The sequence below is a fragment of the Erpetoichthys calabaricus genome, chromosome 8, assembly GCF_900747795.2.
Source record: "Erpetoichthys calabaricus chromosome 8, fErpCal1.3, whole genome shotgun sequence".
Taxonomy (NCBI): Eukaryota; Metazoa; Chordata; class Cladistia; order Polypteriformes; family Polypteridae; genus Erpetoichthys; species Erpetoichthys calabaricus.
Genome location: NC_041401.2, coordinates 55,451,496 through 55,477,861, shown reverse-complemented (window position 1 = coordinate 55,477,861; position 26,366 = coordinate 55,451,496). Strand labels below are relative to the sequence as shown.

Sequence of the window (26,366 nt, the reverse complement as noted above, 5' to 3'; positions counted from 1 at the left end):
TCTTCAAAATACAGAAACACATTAGGGGCTGGGAGGAACTGCAATGACAACTAATGAAATCAAAGAACAAAAACTTAAACTCATTAGATAATCCAACTATTCTTTGTGTGAGCTCAGCACTACCTTGACATTATTGTTCATTTTTCACCAAAAAAAAGAAAAGAAACATCCTGAATGAGCATTGAAACTATTCAGCTGGAATCAACAGAAAAAGAAGCTGTAATGTCTGAAAAGTGATCTCATCAATAAAATGCTTTTATTAATATACTGGGGCAAACAAAGGAAAAATGAAAGAATTCTTTCCAAACCCTAAAGAAAGATGTCTAAGCATTAAAACAGATACAAGCTGCACATTTGTATATTTAAAAATATACTTAATCCTTCATTAATCAAATTAACCATGAAGCAATTTGAAACTATTTTTGTTTAAAAGATAAATCAAGATTAAAAAAAAAAAAAAAAACCTCACTATGGTGACAAAACTATGTTGGCTCAAAAACAAATTAACAGGTCTACATGAATTGTTCAGATTTCAGCAAAACCAGCTATTATCATTGTTTAAGAGCACCTTCTAGAAAGGTTATAATCCCAAAATAACTGTTGATGTACAACACTATTTTACACCAGACATACAGTATAGTTAGTAGTGGGATATTATGTGTGCCCAGTAATCCTGATACTCTGGTCTCATATAATGTGAACATCAAACTACCTACCACTTGAGTCAAGACTTTTAAAATAGCTTTACTATGAGGTATAAAGAACATTTATGAAAATACACTTGTGCGCCTTCAATCCATTCTTTTTGCGAACCTTCCATTTTCAATTAAAAGTGACATAGTGCTGGAGTCTCTTCAGGCAGCTTCAAGTTCAGGGCAGGAACCCATCCCTGGATAGGATGCCAGTATTTCACAGGGTATACTCATTCACTCATATATGCAGGTCGACTTACAGCCAGTTACTATAACATGCCTGCGTTTGAAATGTGGGAAGAAACAGGCAACATCAATAGATATTGCTGCTAGAAAGGAAATCAAGTATACATACAAACACATGCACACACACATATATACACACACACACACATTTTATTATTATATATATTATATATATTATATATATATATATATATATATATATATATATATATATAGTGGCACGTGGCTGGGGGTGGTACCCAGCTGGGACGCCCAGGAGGACCGGAGGAGGGCTTGCTCCTCCTCCAGACCACAAGGGGGTGACCGCCCTGGTTGCTTTGGGGGCCACGGGTACAGAGCTATGAAGCTCAACCCTGTAGGGGCCCGTGGTCACCGCCAGGGGGCGCCCGGATGCCTTGGCAGCCTTGGATCTCAGCACTTCCGCCACACCCAGAAGTGCTGGGGGGGAAGAGAAGCAGGGACACCCGGAGTGCTTCCGGGGATGCAGCCGGCACTTCCGCCACACAGGGGAGTGCTGGTGGAAGATTGCCAGGAAGCACCTGGAGCACATCCGGGTGGCTATAAAAGGGGCCACCTCCCTTCATTCAGGGCTGGAGTCGGGTGGAAGTGGACAAGAGTCTTGGAGCAGAGGAGGCGAAGAGAGGCACTGATGAAAAAGGCCTGGACTTTGGGGTGACTGGTGCTGCGGCACTGGGTTGTGTACTTCATAACATTTGTAAATATTGTAAATAAACGTGTGTTGGGTAACAAAATGATGTCCACCTGTCTGTGTCCGGGCCGTTTCCCACAATATATTATATATACATACATACATACATACACACACACATATACATATATACAGTTAGGTCCATAAATATTTGGACAGAGACAACTTTTTTCTAATTTTGGTTCTGTACATTACCACAATGAATTTTAAATAATAAAACTCAGATGCAGTTGTAGTGCAGACTTTCAGCTTTAATTCAGTGGGGTGAACAAAACGATTGCATAAAAATGTGAGGTAACTAAAGCATTTTTTTAACACAATCCCTTCATTTCAGGGGCTCAAAAGTAATTGGACAATTGACTCAAAGGCTATTTCATGGGCAGGTGTGGGCAAGTCCGTCGTTATGTCATTATCAATTAAGCAGATAAAAGGCCTGGAGTTGATTTGAGGTGTGGTGCTTGCATGTGGAAGATTTTGCTGTGAACAGACAACATGTGGTCAAAGGAGCTCTCCATGCAGGTGAAAGAAGCCATCCTTAAGCTGCGAAAACAGAAAAAACCCATCCGAGAAATTGTTACAATATTATGAGTGGCAAAATCTACAGTTTGGTACATCCTGAGAAAGAAAGCAAGCACTGGTGAACTCAGCAACACAAAAAGACCTGGACGTCCACGGAAGACAACAGTGGTGGATGATCGCAGAATCATTTCCATGGTGAAGAGAAACCCCTTCACAACAGCCAACCAAGTGAAGAACACTCTCTAGGGGGTAGGCGTATCGATATCCAAGTCTACCATAAAGAGAAGACTGCATGAAAGTAAATACAGAGGGTGCACTGCAAGGTGCAAGCCACTCATAAACCTCAAGAATAGAAAGGCTAGATTGGACTTTGCTAAAGAACATCTAAAAAAGCCAGCAGAGTTCTGGAAAAATATTCTTTGGACAGATGAAACCAAGATCAACCTCTACCAGAATGGTGGCAAGAAAAAAGTATGGAGAAGGCGTGGAACAGCTCATTATCCAAAGCATACCACATCATCTGTAAAACACGGTGGAGGCAGTGTGATGGCTTGGGCGTGCATGGCTGCCAGTGGCACTGGGACACTAGTGTTTATTGATGACGTGACACAGGACAGAAGCAGCCGAATGAATTCTGAGGTGTTCAGAGACATACTGTCCACTCAATTCCAGCTAAATGCAGTCAAATTGATTGGGCGGCGTTTCATGATACAGATGGACAATGACCCAAAACATACAGCCAAAGCAACCCAGGAGTTTATTAAAGAAAAGAAGTGGAAAATTCTTGAATGGCCAAGTCAGTCACCTGATCTTAATCCAACTGAGCATGCATTTCACTTGTTGAAGACTAAACTTCAGACAGAAAGTCCCACAAACAAACAGCAACTGAAAGCCACTGCAGTAAAGGCCTGGCAGAGCATTAAAAAGGAGGAAACCCAACATCTGGTGATGTCCATGAGTTCAAGACTTCAGGCTGTCATTGCCAGCAAAGGGTTTTCAACCAAGTATTAGAAATGAACATTTTATTTCCAGTTATTTAATTTGTCCAATTACTTTTGAGCCCCTGAAATGAAGGGATTGTTGTTAAAAAAATGCTTTAGTTGCCTCACATTTTTATGTAAATCGTTTTGTTGACCCCACTGAATTAAAGCTGACAGTCTGCACTTCAACTGCATCTGAGTTTTATTATTTAAAATTCATTGTGGTAATGTACAGAACCAAAATTAGAAAAAAGTTGTCTCTGTCCAAATATTTATGGACCTAATTGTATATATATATATATATATATATATATATACACACACACACATATATATACACACACACACATATATATATATATATATATATATATATATATATATATATATAGGATTGTTTCCTGCCTTGTGCCCTGTGTTGGCTGGGATTGGCTCCAGCAGACCCCCGTGACCCTGTGTTCGGATTCAGCGGGTTGGAAAATGGATGGATGGATGGATATATATATATATATATCTCCTTGGAGCTGTGTGGTAGGCTGCATTAACCACTGTGTCACTGTGCTGTTAGGCCTTCCTTTACGGGGGTGGGTGCAGTTTTTAAACACACAGAGGCCTGTTTAGGAACAGAAGCTTGAAACCTGATCTAATGGCCTGTCATTTTTTAAACTTAGAAAATGCCAGGTTCACTTAGAGCTGAACTAAAAACCATCATGAGATCTAATCAGTCTTTAGAGACTTGCCTTGGAATTGGCAATTAATTCACAGAATTTGTATTCTCCACATTTTTATCCTGGGCACCCAAGTTCCACAAGGGTTGGAGATGTCCCAAGATTAATTAAATGTGCTTTTATGTCAATTAAAGCTGGAAAAGGAGCCAAACACAAATCAACAAGCATTTGGATGGAAAGCTATAAGCAGACCCTTCTGATCCTCTGACCCCAAGGCCACCAACTAAACCAGAGCTTTACAGGAGAAAAATTCCACCAATACAAGGAAGGGATGTTAAGGGAAGATAGTCCAGTCTCTGGCTGTGATCAAGCTGCTCTTTTCCGCTTGCTCTCCTTTAACTGCTGCACTGCTGAGGGCGAGGGAAGAAGTGTTTGGAATTTTACCCTCCATCAGTTCCAAGAATGAGGCGAACAGAGCGGAGCAGAGCAGAGTTGTTTGCAGTTGTTGCAGCAGCTGTGGATAAATCTCATTTGGCTGCGGATCACAGGGGAGGCTAAACCCAGCAGTCTCGCTTTCCTAGACCTTGGCCTCAACAGAGTGGGCAGCTCTTCAGAGAGTGATCGACTTCACACATTCACAATGCCCTCTAACAGACTGTAATAATACCCCTTACTTAATCACTGGTGTTAGAGGGAGTCTTCAGGTCTGGGCATTCTTGCTGATGTGGCTTACAGGGTTTCAGCATTACACTCTCATGGTTAAAACTATAACACTTAGGTCAGCAAAATAGAAAATTCATTTGTTGACAGAAAGTGTGTAAAAATGCACAATAATTAAAAAAATGCAAATGCATTGAAACCACTAGACATATAGGGCAGATAACCTTAAAACAGCGTGGCTACTGTATAAAAGGACAAAGCCAGCTATTGTTACTTTTTCTAAATCATTTCAATATTTTAAATTCTTCAAATAGCCTGAGAGAACAGTTCATACCTTTTCTGGTCTTTCTACATTGAGAGGATATCAAGAATGCACTTGTCCTTAAACGAGCAGAGTTTTTTTTTTTTTTTTTTACAGTTTAACTTGGCTGCATTATATATTTTTTTTTTCACACATCATATTGTTGAAGTGAACAGAATGATTTAGTTGCTTAAAAAAAAAAAAAGAGCGGCCTTCTAGTAATTCTCCCAGTCTTTGCTTTGAAGAGACTTTTAAACATATCAAAGTGAATAGATTTTATATATAAACAAGATAACCTCTAAACAAAAAAAAATGTAAACCTCCAATATGACAAGAAAGTGTCCCACAGCTCAGAAAACAGTTTTGGGAAAAATCTAAAAGAAAAGTTCACTCAATATTCTTTTCATAATTCAGTCCTTAATGATTAATTTATTTTCTGTTACAGTTTTGACATTGATTAAAGATTAAGACACAACCAAGAAAGTGAGGTTTTTATTTACAAAATATTTTCTTACTAGATGGATGAAGGTAAATGATGTCCTTTACAGTAAAGTCCCGACAGTGTACTCCTTTTAGCCAATCAGCAATTTGGCTCAAAAGCAGGACCCAGGCCACTGCAGGCCAGGGTTCCATTGCCGTAGGTAGCCTCACTCATACAGATACCTGGTGGGTGAACACCTCCTTCACAGATGAAAGACAGGACACCTACAATGAAATAAAGTAACAGATTACAACGGGAAAGGTCCAGGACTTAGTTAAAGAACACATTTTCTGTACGGTTTTTACAACAGTCAACTTATGCCAACAATTTTTGTGATCCATCTAACCACTGATCCATTGTCGATAAGCGACTTCAGGTTGGGGACATCTATATGTTGGAATGGCAGGCTTGCTAAAGGTTACTGGATCTTTATTTTCAAGCCTAATTTAAACTTCAACTGTTCAAAAAGGCACATAATTCACATTGGGAATGTTCCTTTCTTTTCTACCACAATTATGTTTCCTGTTCAGTAAGATATTATTTATGATTTGAAATTGCAGTTTTATTTTTTTTCTACCTTTGTGTAGTGATAATTTCCAAAGACGTGTTTCATGTTATTTTCAATTTGGAACTGTAGTCTTATGATTTGCTATTTTTTGTGTTTCTATGCAGTTATTTTTTATTGATCAGGTCATTATTGGTAATATTCAGTTTATAGCTATGGTTTTTAATCATTGTGTTATTTTTTGTGTTTGCCTTTGTGTTGTAATTAACACTGGATCAATATCAGATTTCTGACCAGAGTACCAGTACCAAAACAGTTTAGAAGCAAATAACGAATAACTTCACAACCCCCATTTTACTCCGACCTCTTTGGTGTGCCTCTTGAGAGCCGTGAAGTCCCAATCGCGTTGGTGGGGGGCCGTGAAGTTATGATCACATCAAAGCATTTCGTTTTGATATGTGATCTCTGCAGAACAGATGTTTTATCACAACTGGAATAGCGAGTGTCTAGTTGGAGAATTTGGGGGATTGAGAGGGAAGCTAATATTCTCTTCCAGTACCGAAAATCTTGAAATGCTGGTGCCGTACAGTTTTAAAATGTATGTTTTTCGTTAATTTTCCAGTACCAGTATACCATGCAACTGTAGTTGTAATGTTTGACACTTATTTGTATTGTTTTCCATTGATTTTTGAATCAGGAGCTTTGACTATGGAAAAGGCAGTAAAATGTGTAATTATGACGATCATCAATAGAATCATTACTCATTTTCCTCAGGGGCCTCTACTTGTTATGTTCCTTTAAATTCTTTTTCCAGAAACTTAAAACTGATTATCCTTTCATTTTCAATAAGTTTTTCTACCAGACAGCATGCTCATGACATGTCTTTCTGCTATAATAACAGAGATGTTTGTGGCAACCATTCATTTACATTCTAAAGAGCTCAGGCTGGTGACAGTCAAAGGTAAGCAACATCCACTGCAGCTAAATAACACCACCATACAGGCGTAAACCCATTGATCCTAGTGACGTCTAGAGAGGTGTGTACTATTGCCACCAAATGTGAGTGTATCTGAATGTATATTTAAAAAAAAAAACAAAAAAAAAAAACACAAACATGTTATTTGATAAACCAAGATGACCAGCATCATTTGAAATCAGGCAAATTAGAGTACAAGATTGCAAATAAAGAAATGTAATCCCTCTAGCACAAAACACATCAAAGGCTGGTACAAAATGGAAAATGAAAAAACGGAAGAAACGAAGGTAAGTTAAATTATCTTTATCTTTTTTACAATATGTTGTAAATAGAATACAATTGAAAAGTGCAATAAATACTTTAAAAGAAAAACACAGCAATAATGCAAGCTTTAACCTGGGTTTGCTTTTAGAAACAGTGTGAACATTGATGAAGACTAAACCAGACCTCATTTCATACTCATCCAGTATGTGCATGACCTTATCCAGTATGAACATTTACTTTTTTTGTAAACCTACATGCTTATCTAGTTGTAAACTTATTTATTTTGAAAACTGCAATGCAAATGCTTCAGATACACAGTGTCTCCATTGCTACCTCTATTAATATAAATAAACTAGATGCAGCATTAATCACCCTAATTAACAATTTTAAATAAAAAACAGTCTGCTTTTCATTTTATAATCCTAACTTGGTGCTTTTTGACAAATTACAATGCAAACTAAAATTACACAGATCAACATTTAAGTACAAGTAAAAAATGAATTGCCGTGAGTCCTCTAACAAAACAGAGTGTTTCCAGCAACACAAAAATAAGTATGTAAATTGTAAACTGATAAACATAACCTCAGATTTATACCATCAATCTAAAGAGAAAAGAACTGCAGTAAATTTCACAGTATTAAAACAGTCATATATCAAAATGACCAGTTATTCTAATACTTTATCTTACAATTCGTTCACTTCTAACAGCATCACTATTTGACAGGCTGTCCTCTATTGTGGCCCATATCTTAATTCAATATAACATTTTATTGTATAAAAGCATCAGTCTATCAATTCACATCATATCAAGTTCACCTTCAGATATATTTTTCAACATGTACAGTATGTGTGTGTGTCTATAGAGGAGTGGCACAGTGGTTAGTATTGCTGCCTGGCAGATCCAACGCCCTGGGTGTGAAGCTCACGTGTTCTCCCCAAGTCCCTAAACACGAACCTGCACTGACGAGGGAAGAACTTCCAAACTTCATGCAGGGAGTGTGGCATCAATTTAATTACTGCGCAACACTTACTGTTTTCTCTGCATCTAACACAGAATTATTTCTGCACTTTTGATATTACAGCTTATAAAACAGAAATCTAAAAAACTGACATGTAAAGATGTACCTTGTGCAGCATAAAATAATTAGAATTTTCTTGCTTATTGCACATGTATCCCATAGTAAATCTGAAACCAGATGTCTAGAGGTGTAATTTATATATTTTAGAAGGCAAAACAAACACATGATTAAACCTGAAATGCTTGTAAAAGTGACAAAAATGTTAAATTTAAGACATTGTCACCAATGCCTTTGCAGTCTCAGAAGGCTTATGGCCAGAAGCATTAAGTTTGAGCCAGTGCAGTACTCGCAAAATGTGTAATAAAGAAAGCAACACTAACAGTCGACATTACTAATAAGAAATGTAAAGCAATTTTTTCATAAATCAGTATGAATATCTAACAACTGTTTCAATCCACTATACTTAAATGTGCATAAAAATGAATCTAATGGAATATTATACATAAAAGCTAACGAACACAACAATTACTGCAGGCACAACCAGAAGATCATAAGTTGAAAGGTCAGCCATGGCAAGCCACAAAATAAGCCTGTGCTCAGAAGAGATTCAGGGGCAGTTCACACTGAACAATATTCTGATCCAAGATGGCATTCAGTTTAAACATCAGTTTTACTTGTGAATATTACAGTGACATGTAAAAATATCACCTGATTAGTTGTAGGAATATACAGTATATGCATGGCACCTTTAAGAAGGCGTAGGCACTTCTGCCATTACCATATGGCAGATCAGACACTTTTTGTGTCTGCAGTATCCGGCATTGCCCTGGACCACTTGCAATTTTAAAATTTGATGATGACTGGACAGGACTTCATTGACCGACTAAGACAAGATGCAGTTTTAATCCTTACCTTAGCAAAATATGCATTAATTCTAATACCCACAAGTGGAAGCAATTTTAACCATAACTTTCCACTGGAAAACATTTTAGGCTTGAATCACATATCCACAAAAATGTAGCAATGTGTTACAAATTTTGCAGGTAAAAAGCATCTCTGTAAAGAACCAAAATAAATTAGCTCAATAAGACAAATGAAGTCTGCACCTACTGGTATGACATACTATATCAGAGTGTTTCACTGTCTCATAAACGTTATTTCTTTTTTTATAACTATGTAATTGATAAGCAGCAGTAGAGGTTGGATTAAAACTTATAACAAATTTTAAATCTTGCCTTCAGAGAAATTGAAAGCCAGTTTTATTTGAAACATAACTAGCTAAAGGATGCTATCACTGTGAGCATAAAGTTTATTAATCCTGTCCAGCCTGTGGGAAGAGTGTTCCTTACTGATAAGACACTGGCCGACTAAGCAAAAAAGTAAGCCTTTCCCTTGGGCTTCAAACTAAACAAAGGAGGTCATGTGGGTAAGAGGTTCACTCAAAATCTTAGAGAGGAGATTCATAAAGGACTACTTTCTCTCTATTTGGGAACATACTTGTTTCATAACTATAGTAATCCTATGAAATGCATTACATACTTATCTTGTACGTTTCTTTACCCTTACATGGTTAAAATAACAAGCACAATGAACTTCAACTGGCCAGGCCTTAAAGGTAAGACAAGCATCACAGAGCGCTTCCCTTTAGGAATAAACATTGCCTTTCAATTAAAGCTGTGAGTTTTCACATCGTATCACACACTTCGTCAACAACAAAACAGGGTGAGATGAAAATGAGGTCTTTAACGGATACATACATTAAAGGAACAGTTTTAAATTAATTTAGGAAACTGACAATTAAATTGTCAGCCCAACTATATACAAACAGGTTTAATATACAGTATCCACTACTAATGAGAAGTAAACAAAGATAATAAAAAGAATATCATGGGATTGAATACATGAACACTCTGGCCATAAAAAAGCCTAAGTTGGAAAAAATTTGGTCAATTCAGAGTCTACTAGAAGCACTCAAGAAACTCCACATTCAGTGGCCAGCTTAGATGGCCATCAGCTTTAAAAGCTAATGCATTTTGGGAATTCTTCAGAGGCAACATTCTGAAGAAAACCACTAAGGACGACAGCAATAAACAACTGCTGTATATTGAGACACAAAAAGATACTACGAAACAAATATCTAAAAATAGTATACTGTAGATTATAAAGTATTTAAAATAATAATGTTACAGCCTACCATACAACCTACGAAGCAACATTACATTTTGTCCAAAACAGCAGTACAAGCCAGTTTCTGTAAATGTTTATCAATGTTGCATTCAGCTTATGCAAAGTAACATTACTTCACACTCTTTGTGCTTTAGGTGTGTCAACCATGCAAACATTTTCAGCCACATATCAAAAACAATACACGTCTCAAGTCAAAACAGAAAATTTCCATTTCATGCAACTTTGGGAAGACCTTTAATTCTTTTCTTTTTTTTGAGATCAAAATAAAGAGGCAGAAACTGAATTCAAACATAGTCATCTGAATAACCAGTGCACCGTCAGTGACCAGCATTCAGCTGCCAACATACTACTCTATGCCCGTGTTGACACTAAAAGATGTAGCCTGCAAATTAACAGGAGACACTGAACTGGCTCAGTACAAATGAATTCAAATGTTCAGTGTGCCCTGAAATGAAATGGCACCCATTCACAAAAGAAGGAGCAGGCTGAGAAAAACACATGAAGGGTGACTGACCAGTGAAGAGCCTACATTATGAATACAGCACATATGTGTATTGGTTATCTATCCATCCATAGTTTCTGAATTTTGTACATAATTATTAATGAACATTATTTAACATGCCATGTTGCATGTTATAACAATCCAATGTGTCTGCAAAGCCTTTCCCAGATAGCAAAGTAAATCAGAGAGTATTGTTAAAAAGCAATAATAAATTGAAGAATGAACTCCAAAATGACTTTAAGTGATCCACTTAAACCCCTAATGATCAACTAGGGCTTGCATGCAAACCTCTAGAGAGGACTTCCCTTTGGGTATTTATATATTACTAGCTGTACCCTGTGGTTTTGCCCACATAGTAATAAAACAGGAAAAACTTTAAAAATCAATAGATGTGGAAAGAAAAGCAAATGGCTGTGATTTCTCTGGCAATCAGCAGCTACCCTCTAAAACACATGGAGGTCTGATCTCTCTCTCAAAAATGTCAACCGTTACTCGTTAACAGTCTGTAGGTAATGATAATGTCTGTTGAACAAACAGGTATCACTAGTTAAGTGGAGGTAAGGTGCACTCCAACGCGTGGCGAGACGTAGACTAACTCGAACAGAGGTTGGCGAGTGAATGATGAAGGCCCCGCCCCCCTGCTCTCGGCCCACAGCCACTCTGTTGGATTTGCATAAATACATCTGTACCGCAAGTTACCTATGGTACTTAGCGGCAGTGCGGTGAGAGAAGTCGCAAAATCAACCAGAAAGTTCAAGTGAATTATAGAAAACAACCAGATCTAAATCTGTTAAGTAATTCTCTCGTGAAAAACAGTCAGACATACAGACAGAACGCGCTTGGACCACAAAATATTTTAAAACCGTTTCTTAGTAAGCACCTATGGGCCAAGGGTAACCTACATTCTAAATTTCAAGTCCCAATTCCTCATGGTTCAGAAGATTTCGTGATGAGTGAGTCAGTGATATTTGGCTTTTATAAATATATATAGATTCTGATATCTATGCATTAAATCGTAGGGTCTGTTTCTTCCCATTTTTTACTTTATGAATACTGTTCATTTAAAGTCTCATTAAAAAGTCTGAGAGATTAACCTTGAATTCAATATATAGAAATACTGAGCACTTTGACCCGTGTGAACCCATGGTATCATAATATCAACACATGCTCTTGCTCTGTTTCATCTGTTCATTTGCTGTGTGTAATCTAGACGTTACTCAACTCAGTTGCTGATATGTTCAAATTAAACGAGAAAAAAGGGCCATGTTATCCTTGTCTTTATTAGGAACCAGAACAATAGCAATCCTGCTTTGTATGAGGAACGGCTAATTCTAAACATTCCTTACTTCCATGCCAGTGGACATGCTTCAAAAGAGGTTGATTCTTTGTGATTTTAACTGCTCAGTGAACTAAAAGTGAGAGCATAGTGTGGGCCTTGCCTCTGACCCTTATAATTCAGAATGCCTTAATTTTTGCAAAAAACCACAAGAGAATTCTGCAAGCAAATACATAATTATATTTAGCCACATTTTGTACTGTACAACATGTTACATTTTTTTCCTGCTCTTTTCTAAATTTGTAGGTTAATAAAAGTAAATGCCACAGGTACAGAATTTCAGATTATGTACATTGCAATAGCTAATTTTGTCCAACTTTTCTTGGGGAAAAAAATTTAAGTGACCATCATTATGCACACACATTGGGTTAAGTTTCTGCTAACAAACAATTTTAAATTTAACTAGAGACACTGAACCAGATGGCTACCACTTATATATTGTCTTTTTCCAAATAAAATAGCTGATGTGGTGAATGAGTGTAGTCCCATTAAAACTGCCTCACCACACACTGAAAATACCCAAACGGATGGAACAGAGCGCTGATGATGGTGATGGACACTTCCTTGCAAGGGGTTTTTGAGCTGTCCCTCAATCACAATCTGAAGGATGTAATCAAAAGAAGGAGGTACAGTACGCATATGCCAAATGAAGATGGAGTGACTAGCACTGCCGCAACAGAACTTCATATTATGCAATGTTTCTCACCAGCGCTTTACAAAGTACTTCATGTAAGGCAAATAACATCAGGTCACCTGCTTAACAATATAAAAACAGTTCTGAAACTTGAAATAAATTAACTCTCCAGAAGAATATTTCGGAAATCAAATGGAATCTATCATATTCCTGCGTGTGTTACCCTTATGCAAAAAAATAACACAACATTTTCAGACCTGCAAAATCCAATTTAAGGTTACAGAGTGCGAGAGCCTATCCAGGCAGTGGAAGTTAGGAAATAGCCCAGACAGGTGTCAGATGATCACAAACCCAACTCATGTCCAAACCCCACAATCACACAGGACCAGTTTGGAATCACCAATTAACCTACCAGGGAATACAGGAAGAAAAATCACAGACACAGCCAGACCATGTCAACTCCATACAGAAAACAACTTGGCATTGGATTCAAACCTAGCATGGCAGATCTATGAGGTGGCACTGTTAACAACCGTTCCACCATTCTGCCTCATCACCATTTTTATGGAAACTAATATGGTGAATTAAAAAAAAAAAACTCTATTTGTCAGTGTTATCTGGCAGCATTTTGCTGATAAAAGCATTACAATATAGGGATGTCGTACTGTACGTCTACAATTTCTTTGAAGTAATTTAGCAAGACAGCACTGCTTATAAAACAATTTACATTACTCATGAAATACGTCTGATCTAATGCCAGACAGACAGCTAGGAAAATCGATCCATCTTTGTTTTGCCTTAGTAAACGTACATCCCTTAATCCAATAATGTGGCAGGCATGCTTCCCAAAGACTGCCCTTGTTTTTGGAGCAAACAAACGGTGTCAGAGAGTGGATCTAAAAAATAAAAGTTTGTTTTCTTTGGCTAGTGTTTATGAACAGGACACCTGGTGTCTTCTGAAGCTTAAGGTTAAAATGAATGAATGAATGCATGCCAAAGGGGAAAAGGTTGCTTTTATTTATAATGTGTCAAAGTGAGGAAAAAAAAACACAAAGAAAAAACTCAAAATCAATTGAGATTTACACAAAGTGAACTACAATTATCAATAACATTTTGATACAGAAGAAAGTCTTTTCTAAAGTAAAATTTACTTGTTAGAACTATATGATTTTCAGAGACCCTGATTTGGCTGAAAATAAAATAAATCTTCACTTCTACAAATCCTAAAGTTTAATTTATTAACTTTGAATATTTAAAAACATGTATACAGTAATCCCTGCATCATTAAAGCACAATTTCTGTTTGTTCGTTTTTATGCATAGCTTTGTTTTATAAACCAGATCCTTGAAATATGGCACACAGGTACTTCTTACCATAAACCAGGTTCTTCTGTGTAATTTTAGGCCTTGACCTGCCCATGGGCAGCAGAGGGTCTCGTGGTGAGAGAAAGTGGCATGAAATTCTACAATGTGCTCGAACAACAAAGAAAAGAGCTACACAGATATTAATGACAGTCCAATAAGCTAGAACACTTGCCTTTCAAGCAGGACACCTTCTGGAAATTTAGTTTTGATGTCTATTATAATAAAACTCATTTTTGTCATGGCCTATACTCTACTTAGCTATTTATTTCAATTTTAGGTTGCAAGCTTATTATTTAACAGTATATCCCCATTGCAACCTGCCATATTTGAGGCTGCACTCTGCTCAGCTAAAGGGTTATGTCTACTGGTTACATACGACTAGGTAGGCTCAGGGGCAGAATGAGCCGCCACGATCGTAAACGGATATGATAAAAGCTTTCCAAATTCTTCTCATCCTTTAAATGAGCTTTTCTACTTCAAATGGACGCATTTCCCTGTAAGTCTCTGTTTTGTAGCCTGAGGTCTCCAGTCATACTGTTTCACTCAAGGATGACTGTATGCTGCTTACTCCATCTGAGTGTAAAGTAAAATCTACAGCAATATTTTAAATGAATACTTGGCAATGCCAGGGAACACAATGTCTATACTGTATAACAAAGTGTCAACCTTAATAAAATTGCATTTATTCAAAATAAAAAAAAACAGCACTAAAAAGAACAAACACAATTAACGCACGCCATGTATCTTTAAAGACATGCCTCGACTATTTTAATATCAGAGCCATGCACCACAACTGTTCTTAAATTGAGTAGTCAACTCAAGTAAAAAGCACTAAAAAGGTAATGCTAATAATGGAAATCACAAAGCTTTAAAATATTTTAGAGGTGTTAAAAGAAAACTTGAGCAATGAATTTAACTAAAGCTGTTATGGAAGAAAGCAATAGTTTAGTGTACTTGAAAATAACTAAATCCATCCTTCCATTTTCAGAGCCCATTTACAGAATTAAAGCTGCAACCTATCAGCTGTATAAGAATGCAGACTCCAACCCTGAAAGAGAATGCCAGTCTATCGTAGGGTACTCATGTACACACAACTACACTTAACCCAAATCACATTCCAAAAGCCAGGAGACACCATTTGCGTAATGTTCACAACAATAGGACGTGGCAGGAAACTGGAATGCTCAGCGAAAATTGAACCTGAGGCCATGGAATAGTGAGGCAGCAACTGTGGCAGCATTCAACTTTAAAAAAAAAAAAAAAGAATATTTGCTTGACTATTCACCTCACCCCAGCCCCAAACACCTACAGGAAATCACAGTAGTAGAAGGAAGCACCCATTTCTTCTTTTTAACTATTACCACAGTACTTCACAGTTGCTGTAAAACATCTGTCACTGCCAGCTGGAGGCCCGTCTGCCTTCCAGTCTATTCACGGTCATGGCTTGCACATGGTCATGACCAGTCAGCAACAGACTCAAAAATATATACAAGATGGAATGATTTGGCCACTCAAAGCAAGACTTCTGAAATTAAATTATGAAGAATTCCTAAATGAAACAAAGAGAAAGGTATTTTACTTGCAGTTGCAAAGCATTTTCTTTCCAAGGTAGCAGAGGGCCCCTTTGGTTTTTGTTTTAATACATATCTTCTAAAATCTCATCTTCTGAAGAATAAGAACTTACAGCTTTGAAGTTTCAGTTAAAGTTCCATGGCACAAGTCACAAACCCAGAATCTAACACAAAAGTGAGGTTAGAGAACTAACAGCTAGAGTCTGTTTTTACTAAATTGCTTAAAATGCACAGGTTTATTATCACCATCACACTAGAGCAACTGAAAAAAAGCACTCAAAACTGTTTGAGACAGGTCAAGATTCATTCCAAGGCCCAACATCTGTGCAGGCGTGCTCCATATAATGAAGAGCCATTGTTGGGCATAATTCATGATTAAATTCCAATTAGGTTACGCTATTAATTGTCAAACACAGTTAGTGAGCCCAGACTGGTTCTGAAAGAAAATTACCCAGTGTCTCTGACCTGTCAATTATGTGACCCTTCTATGGAGTCTGGTTACTGAACTATAGGCCAGCATTTCATATTTAACCGCCAAACTCACCCACTGCAGGCTGTTGGCAAGTTACTTTACCAGAAGGAGAAACGTACATGATGAAAGCCAACAAAGACTTTAGGTCTTCTAATCATTTATCACTTATCATTGAAGTGAAGTGAAGTTTGTAGTGAACCCCTTGCAGCAAGGATTCATGATTTGCCACTGGCATCATGTTTAGTACTATTGTATCATAGCTCCTGAGTTTTGGTTCAGATTCCAGGGCATGGCACTGTCTGTAAGAGTTTTCCTTGTAAATACTCAGGTATTCCTTTCATATCCCAAAAGATGTGTTAATATAACTGGAGTTAATAAATTATTCCAGTATGATTGAGTGTGGGTGTACACGTGAAAGTGCCTTATGATGGACTAATGGCCTGTCCGGCATTAGTTCACTTAGTACTACAGAGATAGACAATGGTCCCCCAGGACCCCGAAAATGGTAGGTAGGTTAAAAAATTATTGAACAGGTGGATGGAAGATTTGATAGCAGGATGCAATTTAAAAATTGAAAGATTCAAATGGCATATACACCCATATTAGAAATAACTGCTGTTTTTCACACCTATTCCAAGAATCCATTGATTCATTTTGCAAATCTACTTCGACCATGTTTAGGGTCTCGGGCCAAGGCATATCCCAACAGCATCAGGTTTAAATGGGACTGAGCATACATGAGTAGTCAGTCCATAGCAAGGCACACCCATACACTCTCACTAGCTAAACTTACTTACTCATACTAGGCTGATGTGGAGCCTGCACAATCTGCACAAACATATCTGAAATATGTGCACATGAAAAACATATTCTAGCTTCATTCAAAATCTGAAAATTTTATTTGTTGCATTATTTCAGATTTCTTTCTTTATAACAGAAATCCTCTTAATTATTCTGACCACGGTTAATGGTGAAACAGCCATATATCATAGGTAGAGGACACAGCAGAGTGGATTAAAGAGCCAGAAAGATGCAATGAGGCCCATGGACTTTAAAGCTGGTAGAAAAGACTGGGGTCACTAGGTGGGGTTTTGGTGAGTTTTGCTTTAACAGTTGCCTACATAAATTAACAATCATCTGGTCCCTGTCCTTTTTGGCTGTTAATAGACAAAGGCTTTAGCTATACAGAGGCAAGAAACCACAAAATGCTTTAATATAAAATTGTGCAAATGCAGTTTTCGTGAAAGCTGCTTACGGATGTGCACTGATCACTGATTATTGCCTTGGTCTTCCAGACATCATTTAAACTCAAAAAGAAATGCAGTACATTTTACTTCACTGCATTGATCAATCTTTTAAACATTATTACTAACTTAAAGTTTTTATATGCAATCACTAGTCTAATTTTAAAAATCTTTTTGGCAGTTTTCATCTGTCTGGTATTTTCTGCATTATAAATCCCACTAATTTTCAGCATTTGCCTCCTCTTTAACTTTTATGTCATGTTCAATAATGCATATTAAAAGCCATATTCACTCAGGGCTGGATACGATGCAGCATGAAAATGATGCAATTATATATTCATCGTGCTGGTGATCTCTCTAATAGCCATTAGACATTCATTATTGTCCTATGCTCCAGGGTTCTTTAGCTGTCCCTTTTTACTTTCATAATGACATCTTCAGGTTTTTCCCACAAAATATTATCCAAATGTAGACGGACAACGTACAAAAAGGATGCCTTCAAAAATTTGCGAGGACTTCCACAGCCTCGTACCCGACTGTATAACATAACTAACTGTGAGAAGGTTTGGCTATAAGCTCAAGTATAAATTAAATCAATAATCAAAATAAATATTACTGTAGAAATAACATGTAAATGACAAAATCTAGAATTTGGAATATGCAGAAGTCACGCAACACCACGATGGAGTTCCAAAATGGAGAACTGAAAAGATTCAGACAATCCATCAACTGATTTTGTTTTTATTTACAGAAACATGTCATCTATGTGGATACAGTTTTAGACTTGCAGCATTTATGGCAGACATACTTCACTGTTGCTGGTGGGATTAACAGTTATTTTGAAGAGCTACAATCCATTTATGTCCTGAACACAACTCCTGTTCCTTAAGGGGTAGTGGGGAACCTTGAGTCATTCCAAGTGGCATGTGAAACAAGACAGAAGTCAGTCCATCACAGGGCATACTTATGCATAAAGTCACAAGGGTTCAGGTTTACAGTTACCAAGTAACCTTAGACAAATGTTTTTGGAATATGGCAAGAAAACCTGAATACTTGCTTGGTCATGGGACAAACATGCAAACTACACACAGACAGCACCAAAGACTGAGATTCAAACCCAGGGCTCTGGACAGCCAAGGTAGTGATGCAAGGCAGATCACTGGGCTGCCTGTGTAAAAATAAACAACAAAAATATGCAAACAAATATTTTCATATTTCCTCTTTTGATTGCATCCCCACAGCCAAACTGACCAATAACACCAAAGATAAACTGACCAATCAGATTGCTCTGAGGGACTGGACACACTGCATAACAAAAAGGCTAGCACAGGGCTAAAGGTATGAAAGAGAAGTTTTACTCTAATTAGTAACCCTTATTCCTACTGCTTAAGTATGAGTAATTTTCATTAGTTACTGTACATCATAGAAAGTAGAGAAAAAAAAAAAGCTTAGCATAAAATATGTTATGTCATTTTATAACCAGCTTAATCCAGACTGGGGTCATGGAGGGGGGGAAGCCAGCATAAAGGGGCAAGGCAGGACCAAACCATGGACAAGAATCCAGTCATTCTTATAGTGAACACACACACACCCACACACCAAAACCTTCTAGGACAAATGTAGCCTTGCCGATTTAACAAGCTTGCATGTCTTTGGGGAACAGGAGTAACAAGAGGAAACCCATACAGACAAGGGGAGGACATGAAAACTCCATGCAGGAAGGACACAGCACACAAACCCTGTGTCCTTACAGCAGGGCAGCTACCACTGCAACACCAAGTCGCCCTTAGCATAAAAGGACATCAGTTATATAAATAATGTACATAGGTTGAAAGAAAAATTTTCTAAAAGAATATGAAACTTTAAAGCACTGGAACCTCTTGGTAACAATTTTAACAACCAGAAGGTATCTTGCCATCTTACTTTATATCAGTGTATTGCGTTCAATTCAACAGATTGGCTACTCACAGCAAAATGGCACAAACAGGTAGCATGCATTAGTTAGTACTGTTTGCATGAAGTATAGGAGGTTGTATGTGTAAGCTCATGTACTTCCTCTTACAGAAGCCATCAATCGGAGGATTTGGGTAAAACATGTCATCAAAAGCTTATAGAATGTGAAAGAAGGGAGACTGCCTTCAAAGGTAATTCAGAGCAACAAAAGGCAGGCAGTGTGTGGCTGATGCCAGCCTACATAAAATTGGCACAAATTCTTACTGCTACCCCTGCAAGAGCTTCATTAGAGACGTGTGAATGGAAAGAAAAAAAACAAAACAACATGGCTTTGTGAAACACTTCCAACATGTAATTGTAAAATGTGAAACTTGTCAAAATATAAGAGTTGGTGCTAGTGACCAAAGACATTTTTTCATATAAATTTTGATCAGTTTTTCTCAAGTGTTCTTTATTAAAGCTGGATGTGGAGGGTTGGCCTAATAAATGTGCAAAGAACACTACCCAGTTTGGTTTTAGCTGTATGTTTATTGCAACGGGCTACTAGAATTAAATGTACTATTTGCACTTCTGAACGTATGCTTTTCTAGAAGTCTTCTCTGTTTGAAAGCTATTCATTTAATCCAGTAAACAGTACAACAGTGATCTGAGCAAGAAAAGTCCAGGAAAGCAATGTGCAGTATAGAAAGTCTTACAAATTACACACTGGTCAGATTTAAAAGAAAAACAGAGCAGCCATTTATCCTGTAGACATGACAAATGTTCAGCAAGTTGAGGTGTTAAAACTGGCAGAGTATGGCAGCAGCCTGCGTCCCATTCAGATAAATATGGAGCTCTGTAAAGGAATGTATTGTGCTGCCCATGAGAAGTGCTTCAAGCTAATTAGCTTTATGAAATAAACTGTTTACAATCAAGTATATGGGTCTTTTATGGTATGAAACTACTGCACCAATTTCACATTTCTAAATCGAATAACTCAGTTTGCACACATTGCAGATTGTCTCCACTTATACAGTCATTTACAGAAATGTGTATCTGGAAGGAAGAGAAAAAAGTCAATTTTTAAAAATAATTACTTTAAACAATTATCAAAATGCACTTTGAGCACAGGACATTAATTACTAGGCAGTAATCTCTTCAGGGTTTATTATTTTGACAATTTGTTCTTATGACAAATAAAAGGGATCATATTTAATGAGTCATTGCCCATCAGAGGGAAAAAAAAATAACTGAAATACAAAAAAAAAAAATCTTTTTGAAGTTTTTTAAGAAAGTATGAATATTTGACATGTGCACAACTTGCAGAATTCTGCTGGGAGTAGGTATTTGCAACAAAACAATCAAGTATAAAGTATTTGAGATTTAAACAAACTGCCGAAAAATTGTCAGTAGCTACTATCCCATTATCCAATTTCCATTATCCAAGACATGCAAGAACTTGCTGCTTTTCCAATGTCAGTTCATGACTTATTTATGGCCATGCTGTAGTGGAGGTGAAAGACATCAGTCTTCAGTAACAGCAGATAACAAGTACATTAGCGGTTCAGTGGTTAGGGCAGGTGAACAATATTTTATTAGAGTGGAAAACAAACTCCAACTAAAAAGGAAAAAAAAAAACCAAAATGAAGTAACTTTCACAAACATACTTAATTCAATTCAAAGTTGTGCTGCATCACAGCGTTTCCCTGGTGCACAGGGCACAAAGCAGGAATCAGCTCTGCACAGGGCACCAGCCTATCACAGGGCCCACTCACACACACAATTATCCGTCTTTGTGGGTATGGGAGAAAAACTAGAGTACAGAAACCTGAACAGTTTATTAGTAAAACTGAGTGTATAATATATTACATTTATTAATAATATGATTGGCCAATATCAAACTAAGATTTCCCAATGTCTTTGCTCTTTTGGGACAACCCACTTACTACATATTAACTTTGAAACTGTTCATGACTAAACTAAGAACACTACAATAGAATAATAATGCAAATGATCACTTCAGTGATAAAGGTATATGCTATTTAATGTGATATTTTATGCCAATTAAAAAAGTTAATATAAATCAAAGTTATTCAAATCAACTAAAGAGGCCCTGCCATTGCTGGAAATGATGTATCAGTATGCAAGGAAACGTATGGATGCTATCAAGGAACATGTAATTCCAGTACTGCAAATTGCTGTGATTATCTCTGTGGGAAATGGAATTTTCTCTTTGGCTGCCAAACTCTTTATAGAAAACTGAAGCACAATAAAATACCAAAGCCATTCACTTACTGTGACATCACTGGCTGATACTGGATAAAATGAAAAGGCAATTTTTATGTTCTACATCTGTCATATTGTGCAAACTAGAAGTGAACAGTAAGGATCGGTGAAGTTTACAAATTACATGATAAAGGGATAGTGACATCAAGTCCTATAGGTTGTTACTCTTGCCGTATTGGCTTACCTAAAGTGACATTGCTGATGAAAGCATTTCAATGGACATACACTCTCTGTCTCTGAGTTACTGCATAATGGTAAGATTTGAAGTACTCAATGTCTCTGAAGCTCTCTGTTCTTATCTTCAGTCTCATTCATATCCCCCACCAGGTCTTTTAACATTCCAGCTCTCTTAGTTTCTTTATCACTAACATGCTATCTTCACAATAAGAGAAAACGAGTCCAGTAATTTGAATTGTTTTCTGCTTGCCTTCCAGCACATTTTTACTAGTTCCCTCAATCTTTAAGCACCCAAAGAGCTAAACAATTATGGCTGCTTACCTTACAAATACTCATATACCCCGCCTCTTCAATTTATGTCTTACTCATTTAAAATTAAATATGTTAAAACCATCCATCCATATTCTAAACCCGTTTGGTCCATTAGGGAGTTGTGGGGGGCAAGAAACGTAGTAGCTCACTTCAGCCCAATTTAGTGTTAGCAGCTAACTTAACACATGCATTTGGGATGCAGAAGCAAAGATCATGCAGATACAGAGAGACCATGTGAAACTTCATAATCACAAGGTCAGCAAGTGAATCCTAACACCCTTAAAGTGAAAGCCATCAAGGTTAACCACTTCACCACCTCTCTACCCTGTATCTTACAAACAATATAACATTCGCAAACCCGGTTAATCCAGCATAGGGTCACAACACAGTCCATAGTAGGGTCCACTCATGCATTCATCCACACAGGGAGAATTTTATATTTTTAAATTAGCCTAACACACACACACACACACACATCTTTGGAATGCTTGATGAAAACCCAGAGTCCCAACAGAACAGCCCTTGCAGGTACAGGGAGACTCCACAAAGACAATGACTGGAGTTTGGGATTGACTTAATTGAAAGACAATTGCTCATGGTGAAATGACTAATTGTGGAGGACTATCTCTAAGCACGCTGCTTAGGCCAGGGCTGAGCTTTCCAACGCTATGGTATGCAGTGGTTTTAATATGTTTAGACAATTTATGGTGACAATTAATGAACTACTCTGGGTCCCCAAGTAATCAGTTGTGGTGACTGTTGATCAAGTTATCTTTTGGTTTGTATTTTAACTTCTTGACCAGTGGGACACATTCCCTTCAAATGTAAATTTGACTATCAATTCATTTTCATTTAGTATTACTTCACTCACTGAACACAAGAAATTCACATGTGCAGAAGGATCTGGTCAGACTCAGAATTAAGATCCATATGATGATCTTGTGTGGGTTCCTCATGCAGTGGTTGCTAATTCCACTGTAACAAGAAAAGGCTAAGCCTCTTAGCCTTGGGGTGAAAATGAAGGAGGATGATTAAAAATGGAATGGGAGTCCAGCACAATAGGTGTCAGCAGGAAGACATGTCATGGAATATGTAATGGGCAGATGACTTTGCCAGTTGCAGACACCTGTGACAACTAGAGGGAATGCTACAAGGCCAGTACTAAGGTTTCCAAAGCAGAGTCACAACTCTATAAGCTTTCTCCAGGGTTTTCCTAGAAGTAGTTCCTGCCCACGTATTAAAAAAGTTTCTTCAGATCATTCAGCAAGTGAAACTGGAGATGAGATCAGAGTACAGAAAGGGTTAGATCAATAGGAGGAAAAGAGGTCTGAGGTGTCGGACATGGCTGAAGAGGTGCATCTTGATCATAAAATATAAATTTGCTGAATTTTTACTCTCTTTTTCTCCTATAGGCTGTCAATGAATAGGCCAGACATGAATTGCTTAGAAATTCTTCACACACTCATCCTTCTCTAGCTTGTCCGCGGTTATCTGCTAATGAAAGCTTTTAGCCTAAATATTTTACTACCCTTGCCTGCATAAAACTGTTATCAGCATTCATAGCACATCCTAAATGATCTACAGAACTCACTTCCCAAACAAATCAAAATGATTTACTGCAACAGTAAAAATCAAACAAGTTAGAAAATGTACACACAGCATAACATTCGGGTGTGTTCGGGGACTTAGTTAACTGATATGAAAGATGGTACATTTTACATTTTGTTAATTACTTCAATGAGTCAGTTATCACATTTGTTAATTAAATATTTTCATCATAGGAATCCTATTCAAAAATAACAGTTATAACAGAATTAGTTACTATTTGTGTTATTAGTTGACATTAAATACCTACTTTTTAAAAACACTTTACAATGTCATGTACTTAAAAAAAAAAACAGCAGAAAAAGTCCTGTGGTGGCTAAACAGCTTTCATAACACAGAGAATTCCAATTTAATGTAATGTGAAAAAGTCATTGATTGATGTGGTATTAGTCTGTTACTAAGTGTAGATTTTCTTTCTTTTCTTTTTTTTTTTTTAAATGATCTCAAAATGATAAAAATCCCAAAAACCACCCAACAAGTATTAAGTGCAGTTAATATAATCCTTTAAATCCCAACATTGGTAATAATAATACAACGCTCAGTTAAACAAACTAAGGGCTAACTCAGACTGCATAAAAAACAAAGTGAAATTAACAAAAGAAAACCAATTATAAAAAAGAAATGAATAATACTAGCCTATGTGTGTCAGAAATGGTGGTGTGCTATACTGGAGCACCTCAGGGAACTGTCCTGTGTCCCTTCCCGTTTACCCTCGATACAACAGACCAGTGCTTGCCATCTACAGAAATTTTCAGATACTGGTCAAATTGGAAATGTGCTACCAATGTTGATTGATTGATTGGTCATATTATTTGTCCCATGAGCCTGTATCTTTGATCTTTATGTTTCTACTGCTATTTGCATCTGTATTCCTCCACAGGATTAATAAAGTTTATCTAATCTAATAAAACCACAATCATTAGTACACAATTAAAGAAGAAAACCACTGAAAGAAGTTCTCCATCTAACTATTAATTAGTTAAAACACAGAAATTTATTAAAAGCGTCTAAACAACCAAGAACTAGCAAATGAACTGATTTACTGATTAAAAAGCATGCCAAAGGTGACACTTGTTTTAAAGATTCTAATTTCAGTCTCAAAATACCCAGAAGGAAAAGCAACTCTAAAGGCTGTAACCCCAACTCTTTATCATATATTACACCACTAAGCAACTGTTTTAGCTTTTAGCTATATTTTTGCTCCATCTTTGTTATTTGAACACCCCAGTGCTATACTTGTTATACACCTCATGGCCTTGATCTTCTGCCTGAACACGAACCGCTATTTCCTTTCTAACCCCGTGGTATCTTAATATCACTTAGGGGAACTGCACCTTTATGTCTGAATAGTTAGTTCAAACACTTTTTAGCTGCAAGTTGATAATGTCTGTTCTTCGCTGTAACAATGTGCAGATAATAAAGCTGCAAGGTAATTTATACTCAAACACTATTTGTTCAGTCTATGCTTTTTGAACAGCACTTTCAGGATTTGTTTTCTCTTCCATTCATGTCTTTTCTGTACAAGCTGCTTGTTTCCCTGCCTCACCCGAACTTCAGACTAAGTTGTACTGGGGATCCAAGTGGCTGTCAAGCAAGTAAAAGAGAAAAATATATAAAATATGCAGGGGTGGTCCAGATCTAATTATGCAATTATTGCATTGCATTAAAGGTTGCATAGTTAGATCTGGACCACCTTATACAAGTTTGCAACCATTCTCAAGGTAACGTTAAAACAGGGTTGACCTGTTTCATGCAGACAGACATGGCTATCGCAATAGGTGCTTTGTGCATTATAAGCAACCACACATAAAAATAAAAATAGGTGAAAACATTAAATGAAAACAGGTTAACAAGTTCCATTTCTGTTTTTTTACTTAAACACAATTTTTAAAATCACGCCACTGGAAAATTTCACAAGTTATTGGAATGTAAAATAGACAGGCCTTTATAATAGAGCATTCGTGTAGCCTTCATGTCATATTGTTACCTTTGAAATTACATATAGTCTGAATATGGAGACTAATTTATTTCTAATTTTTACATTAAATCAATTTAGTTTGTAAAATAATATATTAAACAGCTTGTTTTCTACTCTACTCTGTGACATATTGGCATTCCATTCAGTATTGGTTTACCCTACAAATGAATTCAGCAGTTTTGAAGAACAAATTAATAAAATGACTGTATAAACAAACAAGGAGTTTGACATTAATGTTGCAAAACACATAACAACTGGCGAGGCATTCATTAGCCAGGGGGCTCTTTCCTCATTGCACTGCCTTTAGGCTCCTATATCCTGCATATTATAAAATGTCATTAAATAGATAACTTATATTATTTTTGCCCTGAAAATGTAATGATGACCACAAAAAATGACAAAAAATTATACTTGAAGTTTTAACTGATTAATTTCAATTAAGTTATTTAGGATAATATAAAACCATCATTTAAACAGTAAATTGAACAATTTAATCAACTCCCCTCCTCTTGATTGTTTCTAATTAGAAAGTAATGTCAATGAAAGAATTTTGGAAATCTGTACAAGTTTCTCCCTATTATTTTAGTTTTAGTTCCTGTATTGTACGCTGTGCTGCTGGAATAGGCTCCAGCGCCCTTTGTCCCTGCACTAAGGATATGGACACCTAAGTCAATACCTTCAGTAAAAGAAGCTGAAGGAAGAGACAAAACTGTGCAATAAGTCACAGTAGGCTAATTCAGAGTTGC

At 37.0% G+C, this 26,366-nt stretch overlaps 1 protein-coding gene across 2 annotated transcripts in view; it reads right to left on the bottom strand.

Moving 5' to 3' along the window:
• The window catches only part of lypd6 (LY6/PLAUR domain containing 6), a 195,974-nt gene that overhangs the window by 11,418 nt on the left and 158,190 nt on the right, over positions 1–26,366 (bottom strand). For both annotated transcript variants that reach the window (XM_028806535.2, XM_028806534.2), the window contains exon 2: positions 5,291–5,480. In XM_028806535.2, coding sequence (XP_028662368.1) covers positions 5,291–5,408 — 118 coding nt within the window. In that variant the 5' untranslated portion in view covers positions 5,409–5,480. The remainder of the gene's footprint in view (positions 1–5,290; positions 5,481–26,366) is intronic.